At 41.8% G+C, this 13489-nt stretch overlaps 1 protein-coding gene across 1 annotated transcript in view; it reads right to left on the bottom strand.

Annotated features, from left to right (window-relative positions):
• Positions 1-2867: 2867 nt before the first annotated feature.
• Positions 2868-13489, bottom strand: part of LOC100189933 (sucrase-isomaltase, intestinal) — a 58992-nt gene continuing 48370 nt past the window's right edge. The window contains exons 19-23 of the mRNA XM_072920001.1: positions 11122-11252; positions 10213-10301; positions 9230-9279; positions 5812-5970; positions 2868-3043 (exon numbers count right to left, since the gene is read on the bottom strand). Coding sequence (XP_072776102.1) covers positions 2984-3043; positions 5812-5970; positions 9230-9279; positions 10213-10301; positions 11122-11252 — 489 coding nt within the window. The 3' untranslated portion in view covers positions 2868-2983. The remainder of the gene's footprint in view (positions 3044-5811; positions 5971-9229; positions 9280-10212; positions 10302-11121; positions 11253-13489) is intronic.

The following is a 13489-nucleotide window of genomic DNA, read 5'->3' as shown; positions in this document are numbered from 1 at the left end:
CAGCAAAAGGGAGGTCCTTGTACACTCCCATTTTCTTCAAATTTGAAGAAAATACATTTTGAAGAAATACAATTACTGCAGGACATTGTCTTCTTTTTCTTCCAATTTACCAGAAGCAAACTCCAAAGTGACAATACAAACTCTCAGAGAAGCTGATTTTAATCACTCATGACTCATTTATAACTATGAATTAAATTTTCCAACTTTACAGCATTTATTTTGATTGCATTTTATAATGACAGTTGCTATCCTAGTTACCAAACACTAATTTATGATATAGGTTGATTTTGCGTTATTAATGAACTATCAAAAAGGCAGTGTGACTTATAGTACTGACATTTAGCAAGTCACTAAAATAACAAGAGAAGAATTAAGAACTTGAGAGTTTCTTCTTTTCCTTTCAAGAAACAGAAAAGAACTGCAGATAGAAAAGTGAATTTTGTCAGAATATTTAGTCTTTTTTTATCCCGATGTATTCCTTCATTTATGAATTTTAATTTTATATTATTTTCCGTTCAATTAAAATAACTTAAACATTTAACAGCATGTGGATTGTCTTTTGGGAACACTGTCCATCAGATTTTTCTCTTTTCATGGCAACATTCAAGCAATTAAGGTTTTAATGAGGCTGAAAATTTCCAGCCCAAATAATGTAATGAGTTTGAGTATCTTCCAGAACAACTGTGGCACTAATTCAGGAATGCATTTAACCGTATGCTTGAATTCATAGCTGTGTTGTTGGGCAGCAGCTGTCTGCCTCTTAAGTGAGGTGTAAAGCTCACACTTAACACTTGCTGAGCTCAGAGGGTTCGTTGCACCATTGCTTTGCCTGTGTGAGAAGTACAAAGTACAATATTGCCATTTTCTCACATCACAGTCCACTATCTCAACATACCTACTCACATTCACAAACCACTCAAATCCATTACTTATTTTAGGCTTTAAAATACCACTAAAGATTGCACATTATTTCTCAAATGGGAGGTAAATTCGATTCTGTCCCTTAACAGAATATGAAAAATTAAACTACATCAGCACCATGGACTGGGCTGTGCTGAAGAGCGTCAGGACTTCTAATTCTGTATCTGTGGTAAATGAGAACCCTTCATTTCCTCTTCTTTTTAGAAGGTGTCCTAGGGTGATTTTATGATACTTGTGTCACCTGTTCTGTTTATGCTGGATTTTAAGTCCTGCACCTGCAAGGCTGGTTCTGAGAGCGAGGTGGGGGAGAAGCAGCGCGCAGTTTGTTTTCAGGAACTGCACTCACTCCTCCATGTTCCTGCCCCTGGCCTGTGCTGTCTGCAGCAGGGACAGACAGTGGGACAGAGCTCTCCTTTGCTTTTAGCTAGGTTTTAGCTGGCTGAGCCAGAGAACTTCCCTGGACAGTGGCTTTTCTTTCTGGGAACTGTTCAAACCTGCCCTGGACTGGACACCCAGAAGAGCTCTGGGAGCTCACACCTGGGCCCACCCAGGCCTGGGCTGGGGCATTTCCAGCGCAGGAGGGGCTGAGCAGAGACTGAGTGAGCCGAGCTACAGCCCACGGAAAGGACTTTCTAAGTTTGCCATCTCTTCAGAACAGTGAGAGGTTTGATTATTTAATATAATTTCATTTTTTAAGCTTGTGAATGCTTTGCTTGTTAAATAAACAGGTTTTTCCCACTTTTCTCCAAGGAAATATTTTTCCCAAACCATTTAGGGGAGGGGCCGCTTGAATTTGCTTTCTAGAGGGACCCCATTCAGAGGCTTCTCCCCAAATTTGCCCTAAATCAGGACAGAAGGGTTTTGCACCCTGATGGAAGCAGTATTTGTTTCCTTAAATCAACTTCATACACATTATTTATTGGACTGTGAAATAAACATTCATCTTCAAAAATAAAGAACTAATTAGTTTGTGGCAATTTCCAGATACCAGCAGCATACTTTACAGAGCCACACTAGCAAGAATTCTGTGAAAATGATTCCACTATTTAGGTAACCATATGTCATGGTTTGACACTGGCACAATGCCAGTGCCCCCATGAAAATGCAATCTCTCAATTGAATGCTGCGAAATGTGAACAAGAAACAGAGCAAAGCAGGCCCAAGCTTAATAACAAGGGAAAAAAACCACCAAACTTTATTAAGCTACAACTACTATACTACTATAAAAGGTAAAAGAAAGAAAAAACACACACAAAATTCAAAATGAAAACCTTTCAAAACATTCTCCTCCCACGACCCAACTCCAACACACCACAATGAGACACAATTTGGACCGCAATCAGGTTCCCACCCTCCAGATAATCAATACTCAGTCCATCGAGGGAGAGAGGAGTCCCTCCTGTGCCACACATCCCCACAAGAAACACAGCTGCCACATCCTGTGCTTCCATGTCACACATGGCACCACCCTGAGAAAAAAGTTTGCCATGGTGACTCTCTCCTTTCCATGCACGGTGCTCTCACCACCAATGCATGGATGGACAGACTGCTTTTACGATTTTTTTTTTTTCCTTTCAAGGATGCTCTGCCAAGAGGGAAAAAACAACAGTTCAGTTTTTTCATTCTTGGGAGCACAGTCCCCCCCATTTCCCCCTGGGGCCGAGGGTCCAAGAACAGAGATCTTCTCTTTTTCTCTGAAGACAGGAGGCAGCTACCATAGCTTTGGAAAAAACCCAAACAGTGTATGCTGTTTGGTCCCATTGAGACCATTTCCAAATATTATCTCCATTTGTGGTGAGACAGAATTTTCAGGATGATTTCTTCTATGCTATTTTGAACACACATCAGTTTATATTAATACTCACTAACCACTATTGAAAATTTTCTTTGAGGAATACGGAGATAGAAATACTACATAAAAAAAAGATCAGTCATCAGTCACCAGGTTCACATGCAATGTTTTAATGACTAATTTATTTATTTTTTTTTTACATTAAAATCAAAGTGGGATAGATATCTAAGGGCTAAGGATGCTAAATTAAGTCAGTGTGTTCTGACCATTCTAGTATAACTTAACGTTGAGCTCCTGAGTAAGTGGAGCAGAAATCCGCAAAACCAGCTTCTGTGGAAAAAAGAGACACAAAATAATGAATTATTTTAAGGTAAAAAAAAAAAAAAAAAAAACCAGTTCAAAACAGAGGTTAAGAAGGGAAACTAGAGTTTAGACCTTCATGCTTTCTTTAACATATCTGGTAGGTGAGACTAACTTGATGGCAGTATGCATCTTCCTACTGCTTCACCCAATCCAACATCCCTTTTAGAAATTCAGGAATGGTTTAAAATTAATTAATTACATGAACCAAATATTAAATTGTAAATACAATATCTGTCCTGCTCTCTTCCTGTTCAGTGTTAAATTTCATGTATTTTGGGCTACTCACATAGTTTCCATTTTCAGTACTTCACCAGTTTTATCTTTAGGTTCCAGAATGAATAATCTCTTAAAATGCCCAATATCCATTCACACCTCTTTGGTAGCCCACAAATTCATGTTAACATTAAATCACTTCTTCAATGTATCTAATATTCTCATCTTTCATCAGAAACGGTTTTGTAACCACTGCTTAGGGAGCTGGAATTCCACTTCTTGAATAATTTGCCTTTTTTTCAAATATAGGGAAAAATCCAGACAGAAGTACTGCAAAACCATCCAAACACCAACCTGAAAATTGCCAGGCAGCCAGAGAGGCTACTCCCGACTGCAATCCTGCATGGACACTGGGAGTTGTGGATGCTGGGAACCTCTGCACTTCCCAGCAGAGGATGCAAGTGTGATAAAAAGAACCTTCCCTATGCCCATTGTCAGCACAAGCCTGGCCAACAGATGTACCCTTCTAACATCCCTGCTGCAGTCACTGTACAATTCCTTAGGGCATGAGACTCCAGGGGACAAAACAGATAACAGACTCCTAATAACAGGAAGATTCTGTGATAATGCAAATGTCACATCAGGGTAGTGCTGCATGAATCAGAGAGAAAGAAGTGGCTTATTACTAAGCAACCTGATTCTATTTATATAGAAATAAATATGGCTCAATAAGCACTTCAGCACTGCTATTAGGTAAATTTGCTTTCTGGAAACCAAAACCAATATGGTAAAAGTTACTTTCTACTGCAGCCCTTTAAACAGTAGGGTCTCTGCTTATAAAACTATTATACAAAATGTAAACTCACTAAGCCTGTAAGAAAGTGGCAAATTTGCCCTTTGCATTTTATTTTTTTAATTACATGAATACGTTTTCAAGATCAAAACCCAAGCTGCTGCTATTGCTCCTTTTTATTTTATTTATTTTTTTTAGAGGGTCAAACATGAGAGGAATATAGGTAGTGACTTTGTAACATCTGCACAGGGATGGTGGGAGAGCTTTGACTAAATCTCTCAGAATTTTGAGAGCAATATATTTCTCTGGTGTAGAAAATTTAACTTTTTTGTAGTTTTGGATCCCCACAACATCAGCTTGGTGGGTTTTTTCCTCCAGCATTTGAAGTAGATCTTAAGTCACCAAGATGATATTTTGCTCTTAAATCAAATTTTAAATTATATTTTTGGGACAAGCTTATTAGTCTTTTAAAATCATCTTTGTACGTGATGCTGTTAGTCTGCAGTTATCTTCTGGATTTCTGTACCTGGTACCTTCAAGCACACCTCAATGGAATGCTTTCTTTGCCCTGCCACATTTATGTTGCTTTGAGCTTGCTTAGAGGCTGTTAAACAATTTCTTCCCTTGTGGCAGAAATTATGTTTATTTATGACATTGCCTCTGAAAGTGGGATTTTTACAATTCTCCAAGACAGAAATTTATTCTCAGAAATTTTCTTCCTTTACAAATTCCTTCAATAAAATAATGGTACTACCAGGTATGTATAATGGGGATCACTCTTTGGTTACAAATGAAACTTAGTCACTAAGCCAAGTGGGAAGGGTAACATAAGGTGTGACATGCCCTACTTGTTGCCTCAGCTATCTTCCACTGCACGATGATTTAGTGACATTTTGCAGTGTTACACCAGGAGTTCCCTAGATGCAACCAGTGCTGAGATGTGAGTACACATCTCACACAGAGTGTGAATGACCACTTCAGCTTGGTGGTGACAGATATGGCACAAGTGGCCAGAGGAAAGGAAGCAAAAGGTTTTGCTCCTTTTGTCTATACTCCTATGCAAAAGAAAATTGGGACCACAGAGGCTGCTGCTGCTTAGGGTTTATTAGGGGTTTTCAGTCCATCCCCTCTGGAATGTCCTCACACTGGTGCCAGAGGAGCACTGCACAAGCAAGTAATGCATTTTGCTCTGGAACACTGAGGCTTGGCACTTTAAGATGCTAAAATTATACCTCTTTGAAAGATAGGGAGATGCTCCTTAGAGCCAATGACACTAGAATAATTTTTGGACACCAAGTAATTGTGAGGAAAAAATTCCACACTTCTTTTCAGCAGCAGATAAAAAACTTTGACAAGTTTTCTCATTTTATCAGAATGATAAGAACACCCATAAAACTGCTAACTGTGCTCTCAGCTCATGGACCTGTATCTTCTTTCCAGTATTTCAGTAGTTTAAAAATTTGTGTAAGTGGGAGACATTAAGTAAAAGAGAGTGCATATGCATAAGCAAAGATTAAAGTTTCCTTAAAAAGCTCTTGCTTTTGCCTTTTTTTTTTTCCTCTCCTAAATGTTAGACTGTTGTATCAAGAATGGGCGTCTGGTTATACTTCAGAATGTAAAGGAGTGTGGATGAGAAAGAGTTCCTGTCCTTCACTGGCTTCACCTCTCTTCACTGTTCTTCACCCTTCTTTCCCTAAGTTTTTTCTTAAACTCTCAGTTCAGGTCTTACCCCACTGATCTCATAAGACACAGCATCTCCATGGATGGATCTTCCATTCAGAGACACAGCTTGAGGTCTCTGTTTCAGGCCAAGAATGGTAATCTTGTTGTACTTCAGAGTTTCAGCTCCAGCGTAGCCATTTTTAACTATTTCTGTCTTCAGGCTTCCCTGGAAAAATACACAGAGAAAACTTTAGGACCATGTGACAGCTCCTTAGAGGTGACTTGCTGCACATTTACAAGATTTCATCCTTGTCACTGAACATACACTTTGTCTTCCAATGTAGATATTGAAGTCATAAAGGAAAAAACAACAGTCATATTAATTTGTATGTAAGAAAGGATTCGCGTGTGATTATAAACTAAGAACATAAATCACATTTACAACATTAATTGGATTATGAATAGAAAAGCATGTCCAAGAAGATATGTTTTTCTACTTTTAATCAATGTTCTTGTACCCATTGCAGAGTACAGTGGCATATGCAAAGCAAAAATCCAGATACAGAGATTCAATTAGTGACCTTAAGACAGATGTAATTAACATACAAAACTAGCTGTTTTAAAACACTTGTATCTTCCACAAACAGCAGCTGCTCAATGTTCTGCCCCTATTTTATGTACCACATCTCCTGCTAGAAATCCCTGTTACATATGTCCCAGCTTTAAGGAGACTAAAGGAACATTGTATGTCCACAGAGCTTTGCTTGCAGTTCTTTTTATTTACTACACATCCCATATTTAGGGGTTTACCAAGAGGACATGCAAAGTCATTAAGCTAATTTGTTTGGATCACCAGATACAGTAATTTCCCATACATGCAAGGGAGAGGAATCATTGCATTTGTTAAGTGATCAAAGTTGTTGAGGAAATAAAGATGAATTACACTGCTCAGGAAATGATGGATGGCTATGCAATCATGACTTTTTAAAAATATGCCAAGGAGAAACCCATGATGGAACCTTTTGCATAAATTAGTTTATGTTATTTCAGTAGTGCATTGTAGGAGGGGAGCAGGAGCTAGATCACATTTTATGTAACTTAGGGCTGTGCTTAGACTGCATGTTTCAGGCATCCACACTAAAAATATGTTCTAAGCCCCAGCACACTGATTTAAACTGCCTAAATAAGGAATGTTGGCTATTATTTAGCAAATGGAGAGAAGCCTGCAAAAGCCACCAGAGAAGTCTTTAGGGTACCTATTACATGTGGTGTCTTATTCCCTCTGGCAGAGCTCCAGCACAGAGGGAAGCTCAGTTTAGAGAGAGCACCTCCCTACGGTGTTTTACTGCTGTTCAGGACAGCCAGCTCAGGTGGCCACACAGACCCAGGAAGCACAGTGTAATGTTGAACTCAGCTCTCAAGCTCAGAGGCACAACACAGGACTCTTCAGCAGACACCATTTTCCCTTTTGCTATTTAAGATTGACTATTTTCTTTATAAACACATAACAAAAACTCGACATTAAAGATTACTGGAATGCAGATAGGGAATTCAGTCATGGATTTACAGGCAGAAGTCAAATATGAGCAATGAGAAATGGAAGTGCCCAGAGAAGCAACAATCTAATTTGCACAGTTCAAAATTTAATATAAAACTGAATATTGTTTTTCTGTAGACTTACTGCAATAAATTACTATACACAGACTACAGAAAACCAAAGTGATTTTTCTTTCTTTTTGCTGTTGAAGTGCCCTTTTTTTTTTTTTTTTTCTGAAAAAGAAGGAATACTTTTTCTTGGTAAATCAAGAACAAAGTAAGTTAATATAAAATTTGAAGTCTACCCATGTGGTGTTATTTCCAGGAAAATATCTCACGAACATACCAGGCTACCTAGTAAAGCCCACTGGCCTACCCTGGATTGCTCTTGCTTCTGGAAGACAGACCTTCTAAGAGCAATATCACAATAGGGGTTAACATGATTTGATCATTTTGACTGTCTTCTGTGGATTACTTTGGGACTTTTAGGAATACGTGGCATGAAAATCACATAATCATTTAGGTTGGAAAATATCTTTAAAGTTATCAAGTTCAACTATTAACCCAGCACTGCCAAGTCCACCAGTAAACCATGTCCCTAAGGGCCACATCTACACATCTTTTAAATGCCTCCAGGGATGGTGACTTCACCACTTCTCTGAGCAGCTTGTTCCAGGGCTTGATAACCCTTTCAGTGAAGAAGTTTTTCCTAATATCGAATCTAATCCTCCCCTGGTGTAACCTGAGGCCTCTGGCCCTATCACTTCTTACTTGGAAGAAGAGACTGACCCCCATCTGGCTCACCCTCCTTTCATGCAGTTGTGGATAGCAATAAGGTCTCCCCTGAGGCTCCTTTACTCCAGGCCAAACACCCCCAGCTCCCTCAGCTGCTCCTCATATGACCTGAGCTCCAGATCCTCCACCAGCTTCACTGCCCTTCTCTGAACACAGGCTCTGAGGTGTGGCCTCACCAGTGACAAGGACAGAGGTACAGTCATTGCCCCAGCCCTGTATATTTCTGATACAAGCCAGGATGCCCTTGGCCTTCTTGGCTACTTGGGCACATGCTGGCTCATGTTCAGGAAGCCGGGGAACAAGCCATGCCATAATCTATATACAATATCCTATTTATTACCAAATGCTAGAATTGCAGATGAAATAAGATCTGTAGAGACAGGTTATTGAAGCAGGGTAAGGTTATTTTTACAATGACTCCTACAAGTTACTATCATATACTTAATAAGCTTATAGTAAACACATTTTACAGTATTTTACTTAATTGAAGCCTTGACTGTTTGGCTTTTCTACAGGTGTTTCTCAGGACATATCTGCACAGAACTGAGCACTGCGTGAAAGGCATCAGTGCACTGACCCTGAGCTAATCTGTTCCTGTGCTGCACAGAGCATCTGATCAGCCCAGCGGGTTGCCAGAAGCATGCTGGATCTCTCCACAGGACACCCACCATGGGAGCAGTGTCTGTGCTGTCAGACAAGGAAATGCAAGCTACAGAATTGAGACTACATAACTCTCTGCACCACAAAACAAAAACATTAAGTGATCATAGTTAAAAGGTTGCTAGAATATTCTGAAGAGAGGACTCTAGCTTTCTCCCACCCATCAGACTGAAAGTCACTAGGTGGAACACAAGAGAAAGGCCCCTTGTCCCCACAGGCTGCAGCTAAGGAAAAAAAAGTTGAAAATGTGTGTTTTTTCAGATTTGTATTGCAGCAGGGACATTAATGACATGTGTCACTATGATACTTAATGAAGCAGACATAAAACTGCAGGATCATAGTTGGACTACTTTGTAGCTAGCTGTAAGTGACAGCATTAGGTGGCTTACCTGGTTCATAGACTGAGCTAGAAGATAAATATCAGCACCTTACAATGGTTACACTAAATTACATCTACCTCCATGTAAGTAGGTATCTTGTATGTTGCCACTTACATTGCTGAATGTGTATTTAGCCAAGAAGTAGTTCTCTTTTTCAATAGTATCTGTCAAAACACAAAGCAAGGAGGATTGATATCAAAACAGGCAGCAAAATCCATAAGCAGTTCACATTACAGCAGCAAGCGGCTAAGGTCAGGCTAAGATGATTTAATCTCTTCCTCTAGTCTTAGGTTGATCTCAGGAGAATCAGCTTTTCACCTTCACAGAATCACAGTGTAAGATGCCTTAGAAAGGACCCTCAAGGATGATCAAGTCCAACTCCTGGCCCTGCACAGCACCATCTGCAAGAGTCACACCATTTTCCTGAAAGCATAACCCAAACATTTCTAGAACTCTGTCAGGCTGGTGCTGTGACTGCTTCCCTGGGGAGCCTGTTCCAGTGCCCAGCCACCCTCTAGGGGAAGAAACTTTTTCTAATATCCAACATCAACCTCCCCTGACACAGCTTCAGGCCAATCCCTCAAGTCCTGTCACTGCTCACCACAGAGAGGAGATCAGTGTCTGCCCCTCCTCTTCCCCTCATGAGGAAGTTGTAACTGCAGTGAGGTCTCCCCTCAGTCTCCTCCAGGCTGAACAGACCAAGTGACCTCAGCTGCTCCTCATACAGCTTCTGCTCAAGGTCCTTCACCATCTTTGCTGCCCTCCTTTAGATGCTCTCTAATAGTCCTTTTCTGCATTGAGGTGCCCAAAACTGCCTCCAGCACTCCAGATGAGGCCGCTCCAGCGCACAGCAGAGCAGGACAATCCCTGCCCAGCCCAGCTGGCAATGCTGTGCCTGATGCCCCCAGGACACAGGTGGCCCTCCTGGCTGCCAGGGAGTACGTGGCTGACTAAGGTTCAACTTTCTACTGCTCATTCTGGGGCCAGTTCTCCAGCTATTTCTAGCAGGAGCCAGTGCCATTATGCTGCTGAAAGGTGGCCTGAGGAGAGCCCTGAAGGCAGGTACTGTATGCTTCACACCAGGGGACCAGGCTTACCAATGGAATCACCATCATCCCAGAAGAGAGATCCAGAGGCTTGTCCTTCTTCATCCAGGGCAATAATGAGTCCAAATGGGTTCAGGCGGCTGTTGACAAACGTGTTGAGAAGTGTCAGTACAAACCTGTGGGCACTGTCCCTTCCAAGCAACTTAACAAACACTTCTGAACACAACTCCCCTTTTAAGGTTACAGAAAAGGTCACGACAGAAGAATGACAACAGTGCTCAACAAAAGGACTCCCAAAGTGATGGTAAAATTTTTGCCTTGCCTTGTCCTACTGACGTCTAGATTTCCCATGTTTTGAATGCTCATGTGGACAAGCTCCCCCCTTCTTTTGTGGCCTTAATGTACAATAAATGGATGGTCTGGGAGTCAGCTGGTAATCAGTACTACCTTACTATAGCTGCTGCACAGTGCTGTCCCCTCTCTTTCCTACTCAGATTAGCTTCTGAGCATGGTTCACACTTGAGACCAGAATATCACCCATTGGCATGGGGAAGTGTTTTTCCTGAAGAAAGATTTGAGCTTTTCCACCTTGTTTACAGCATTTGATAAATTCACCCAAGAGGAATTTTGCTTTTCCCCTTGCATACATTTACTCTGAATGATTGACAGCAGGTCAGTGTGGCAGGAAGAGGTGCAAAAGCTTTTCTGAGCATTAATCGTAGAGCCAGGAGTAGGCGTCAGCTGTGCTAACAGTGATGTGGATCATCTCTGAGGTGATTTCTCCTAATGAAATGGAGCAAATACTGGTATAAAAATACTGCACTTATCACTTGGGATGGCAGCTGGGAGATGCAGATATCTCTCTTCTGTACTTTCTTTTGATTCCTCTTTTGACTGTCTGTGGGTCTGACCCACACCCTGTCTGTGGGTCTGCTTGGTGACAAACACACGTGATGTTACCTCTCAGTAGTGGTTGTGGCTGGTGCCTGCTGTGGCAGAATGTACCCTCCACGGATGTACAGAGGGATCTTGTTCAGTGGGGCAGACACAGTAGTGTAGGTCTTCTTCCAGGCACTTGGCACTTCTAAACCCTACCACAAAAAGTAATGCAGTTAAAAAAATGCCAATCCAGGCAGTATACATCATACTGAAAAAGAGAGCAAGGGGTAAATTTTCATTTCAGTTACATCAGTGTAAAAAACAAACTAAAATATGGATTTCAGGAGTATTATTCTAGTTTCCTTTTTAACATGAAAGAGGATCTAGCCTCTGCAGTTATGCATATGCCTGAGATATCATATGCCTGAGATAGAAGCATCATGACTGAAAGACAACAAATGATCTTAAAAAATGGTATCATTATTCCATATGCTGTGAAAAAAACCCCACTCATCTAGACACTGAGCGACAAGAAAAAGAAACTTTTGCTTCTTCTTTTTATACATACGGAGCCTGTCACATTCAGTTTAAGGTAAGTGATTCATAGTCATTTGGGAATGTAAACTGCAGATTTTCTTTGCTTCCAAGAACAATTCTTCCCCTTTCAGAAAGTAATTACAGCATTCAGAGAGTGAAATTTGTATGTGTGTAGACAACCAGCATTAAGTTCTCTGCATCATACTTTTCTAGTTTAATGCCTCAAAACCTCAAAAAAAGACTTATGTACAGAGATAATAACAGGAAGACTTTGCTCTTGCCCTCTGTAAATGATAATTATGATTTATGGCAAGTACCCAACTTTGGTTTGGATAAGCACCATGTGCATGACAAGTAAGTGCCAAATACTGGGAGGCGAGCAATGCCAGGGGCAGGCAGATAGGCAGGGCAAGGGACAAAGGCCACTGTCCTGTGCCCAGCCCAGCAAGGGGGCTCAGAGGGAACCATGAGGAGGGTTGAATTAAATGCTGGACTTTTCAGCATCACAGTCTGTCGTGGTCTGACACGGAAAAAGAATTTTTCTTGGAAGGAAGAGGTCAATTTGGATATTGACCAATTGAGGCTGGACACGCCTCTGAGAACACAGAGGGGTTAAAAGCAGAATTCTCAGGAGAACTCGCTCTCTTTGGTTCTGATCAGGGTGCAGTGCAGGACTCTCCACTGACTGGCCCATGGCTGGGTGGGGGAGGGGAGCCACGCAGCCCAGCTTGAGGTAAGGCCGAAGGGTGGAGGGGACTGAACCGGGCTGGCCCCCTGCAGATGGAAGGGTGGAGAAATCTGGGATGTCTCCGTTCCCCCCTCCCCAGAGTCTCTCTCTCTCTCTCTCTCTCTGGAGAGAGAGAGAGAGAGAGAGAGACAGTGGCAGTTTTGTCAGCAATACACCGCGGGGAAGGAGAAGAGCAGGGGGCCCACAAGGTGCCCAGCCCCCTGAGGGAGCCGGAGCCTGGGCAGTGAGCCATCCTTGGGAGTTGGGACTTTTAACCCTTCTTTGAGAAATGAAGGCTTCATGAAATTTTTCTCCTCCTTGGTTTAAAAGAGAGGAAAAGAGACAGCTTAGACCCTGGGATGTTGGAAGGAGAAATTCTAGGTGGGAGGAGATGATGGAGTGGGTTTTAGCTGGACTTTTTCTTGGTAGCCACAGACTGAACTGATCTTCTCCTCCAAGAGAGACTGTATTTTAGGAGGATGCTGGTGAGCCAAAGAGACCTGCTTTAGTATCTGGAAAAAGACAGAAGTAGAGCGAACAGAGAAATGTTAGAGAGGTTTGTGGTGGTGCCTCCGTCTTCAGAGAAGAAGAGAAGATCTCTGTTCTTAGACCTTCGGCCCCAGGGGAAAATGGGGGGGACTGTGGTCCCAAAAATGAAAAACTGAGCTGTTGTTTTTTTCCCTTCATGGCAGGGCATCCTTGAAAGGAAAAATCCTAAAAGCAGTCTGTCCATCCATGCATTAGTGGTGAGAGCACTGTGCATGGAAAGGAGAGAGTCACCATGGCAAACTTTTTCTCCGGGCGGTGCCATGAATGACATGGAAACACAGGATGTGGCAGCTGTGTTTCTTGTGGGGATGTGTGGCACAGGAGGGACTCCTCCCTCCCTCGATGGACTGAGTATCGATTGTCTGGAGGGTAGAAACCGGATTGGAGTCCAGGTTGTGTCTCACTGTAGTTTGTTAGAGTTGGGTGGTGGGAGGAGGAATACTTTAGAAGGTTTTAATTTTGAATTTTTCGTGTGTTTTTTTCTTTCTTTCTTTGTTTATAGTAGTAGCTTAATACAGTTTTCCCCCTTGTTATTAAGCTTAAGCCTGCTCTGCTCTGTTTCCTGATCACATTTCACAGCATTCAATTGGGAAGTTGCATTTTCATGCGGGCGCTGGCATTGTGCCAGTGTCAAAC

The sequence above is a fragment of the Taeniopygia guttata genome, chromosome 1A (genome assembly GCF_048771995.1).
Source record: "Taeniopygia guttata chromosome 1A, bTaeGut7.mat, whole genome shotgun sequence".
Classification (NCBI taxonomy): domain Eukaryota; kingdom Metazoa; phylum Chordata; class Aves; order Passeriformes; family Estrildidae; genus Taeniopygia; species Taeniopygia guttata.
The sequence above is the reverse complement of the archived record's forward strand: the minus strand, read 5'-3'. Positions and strand labels throughout refer to the sequence as shown.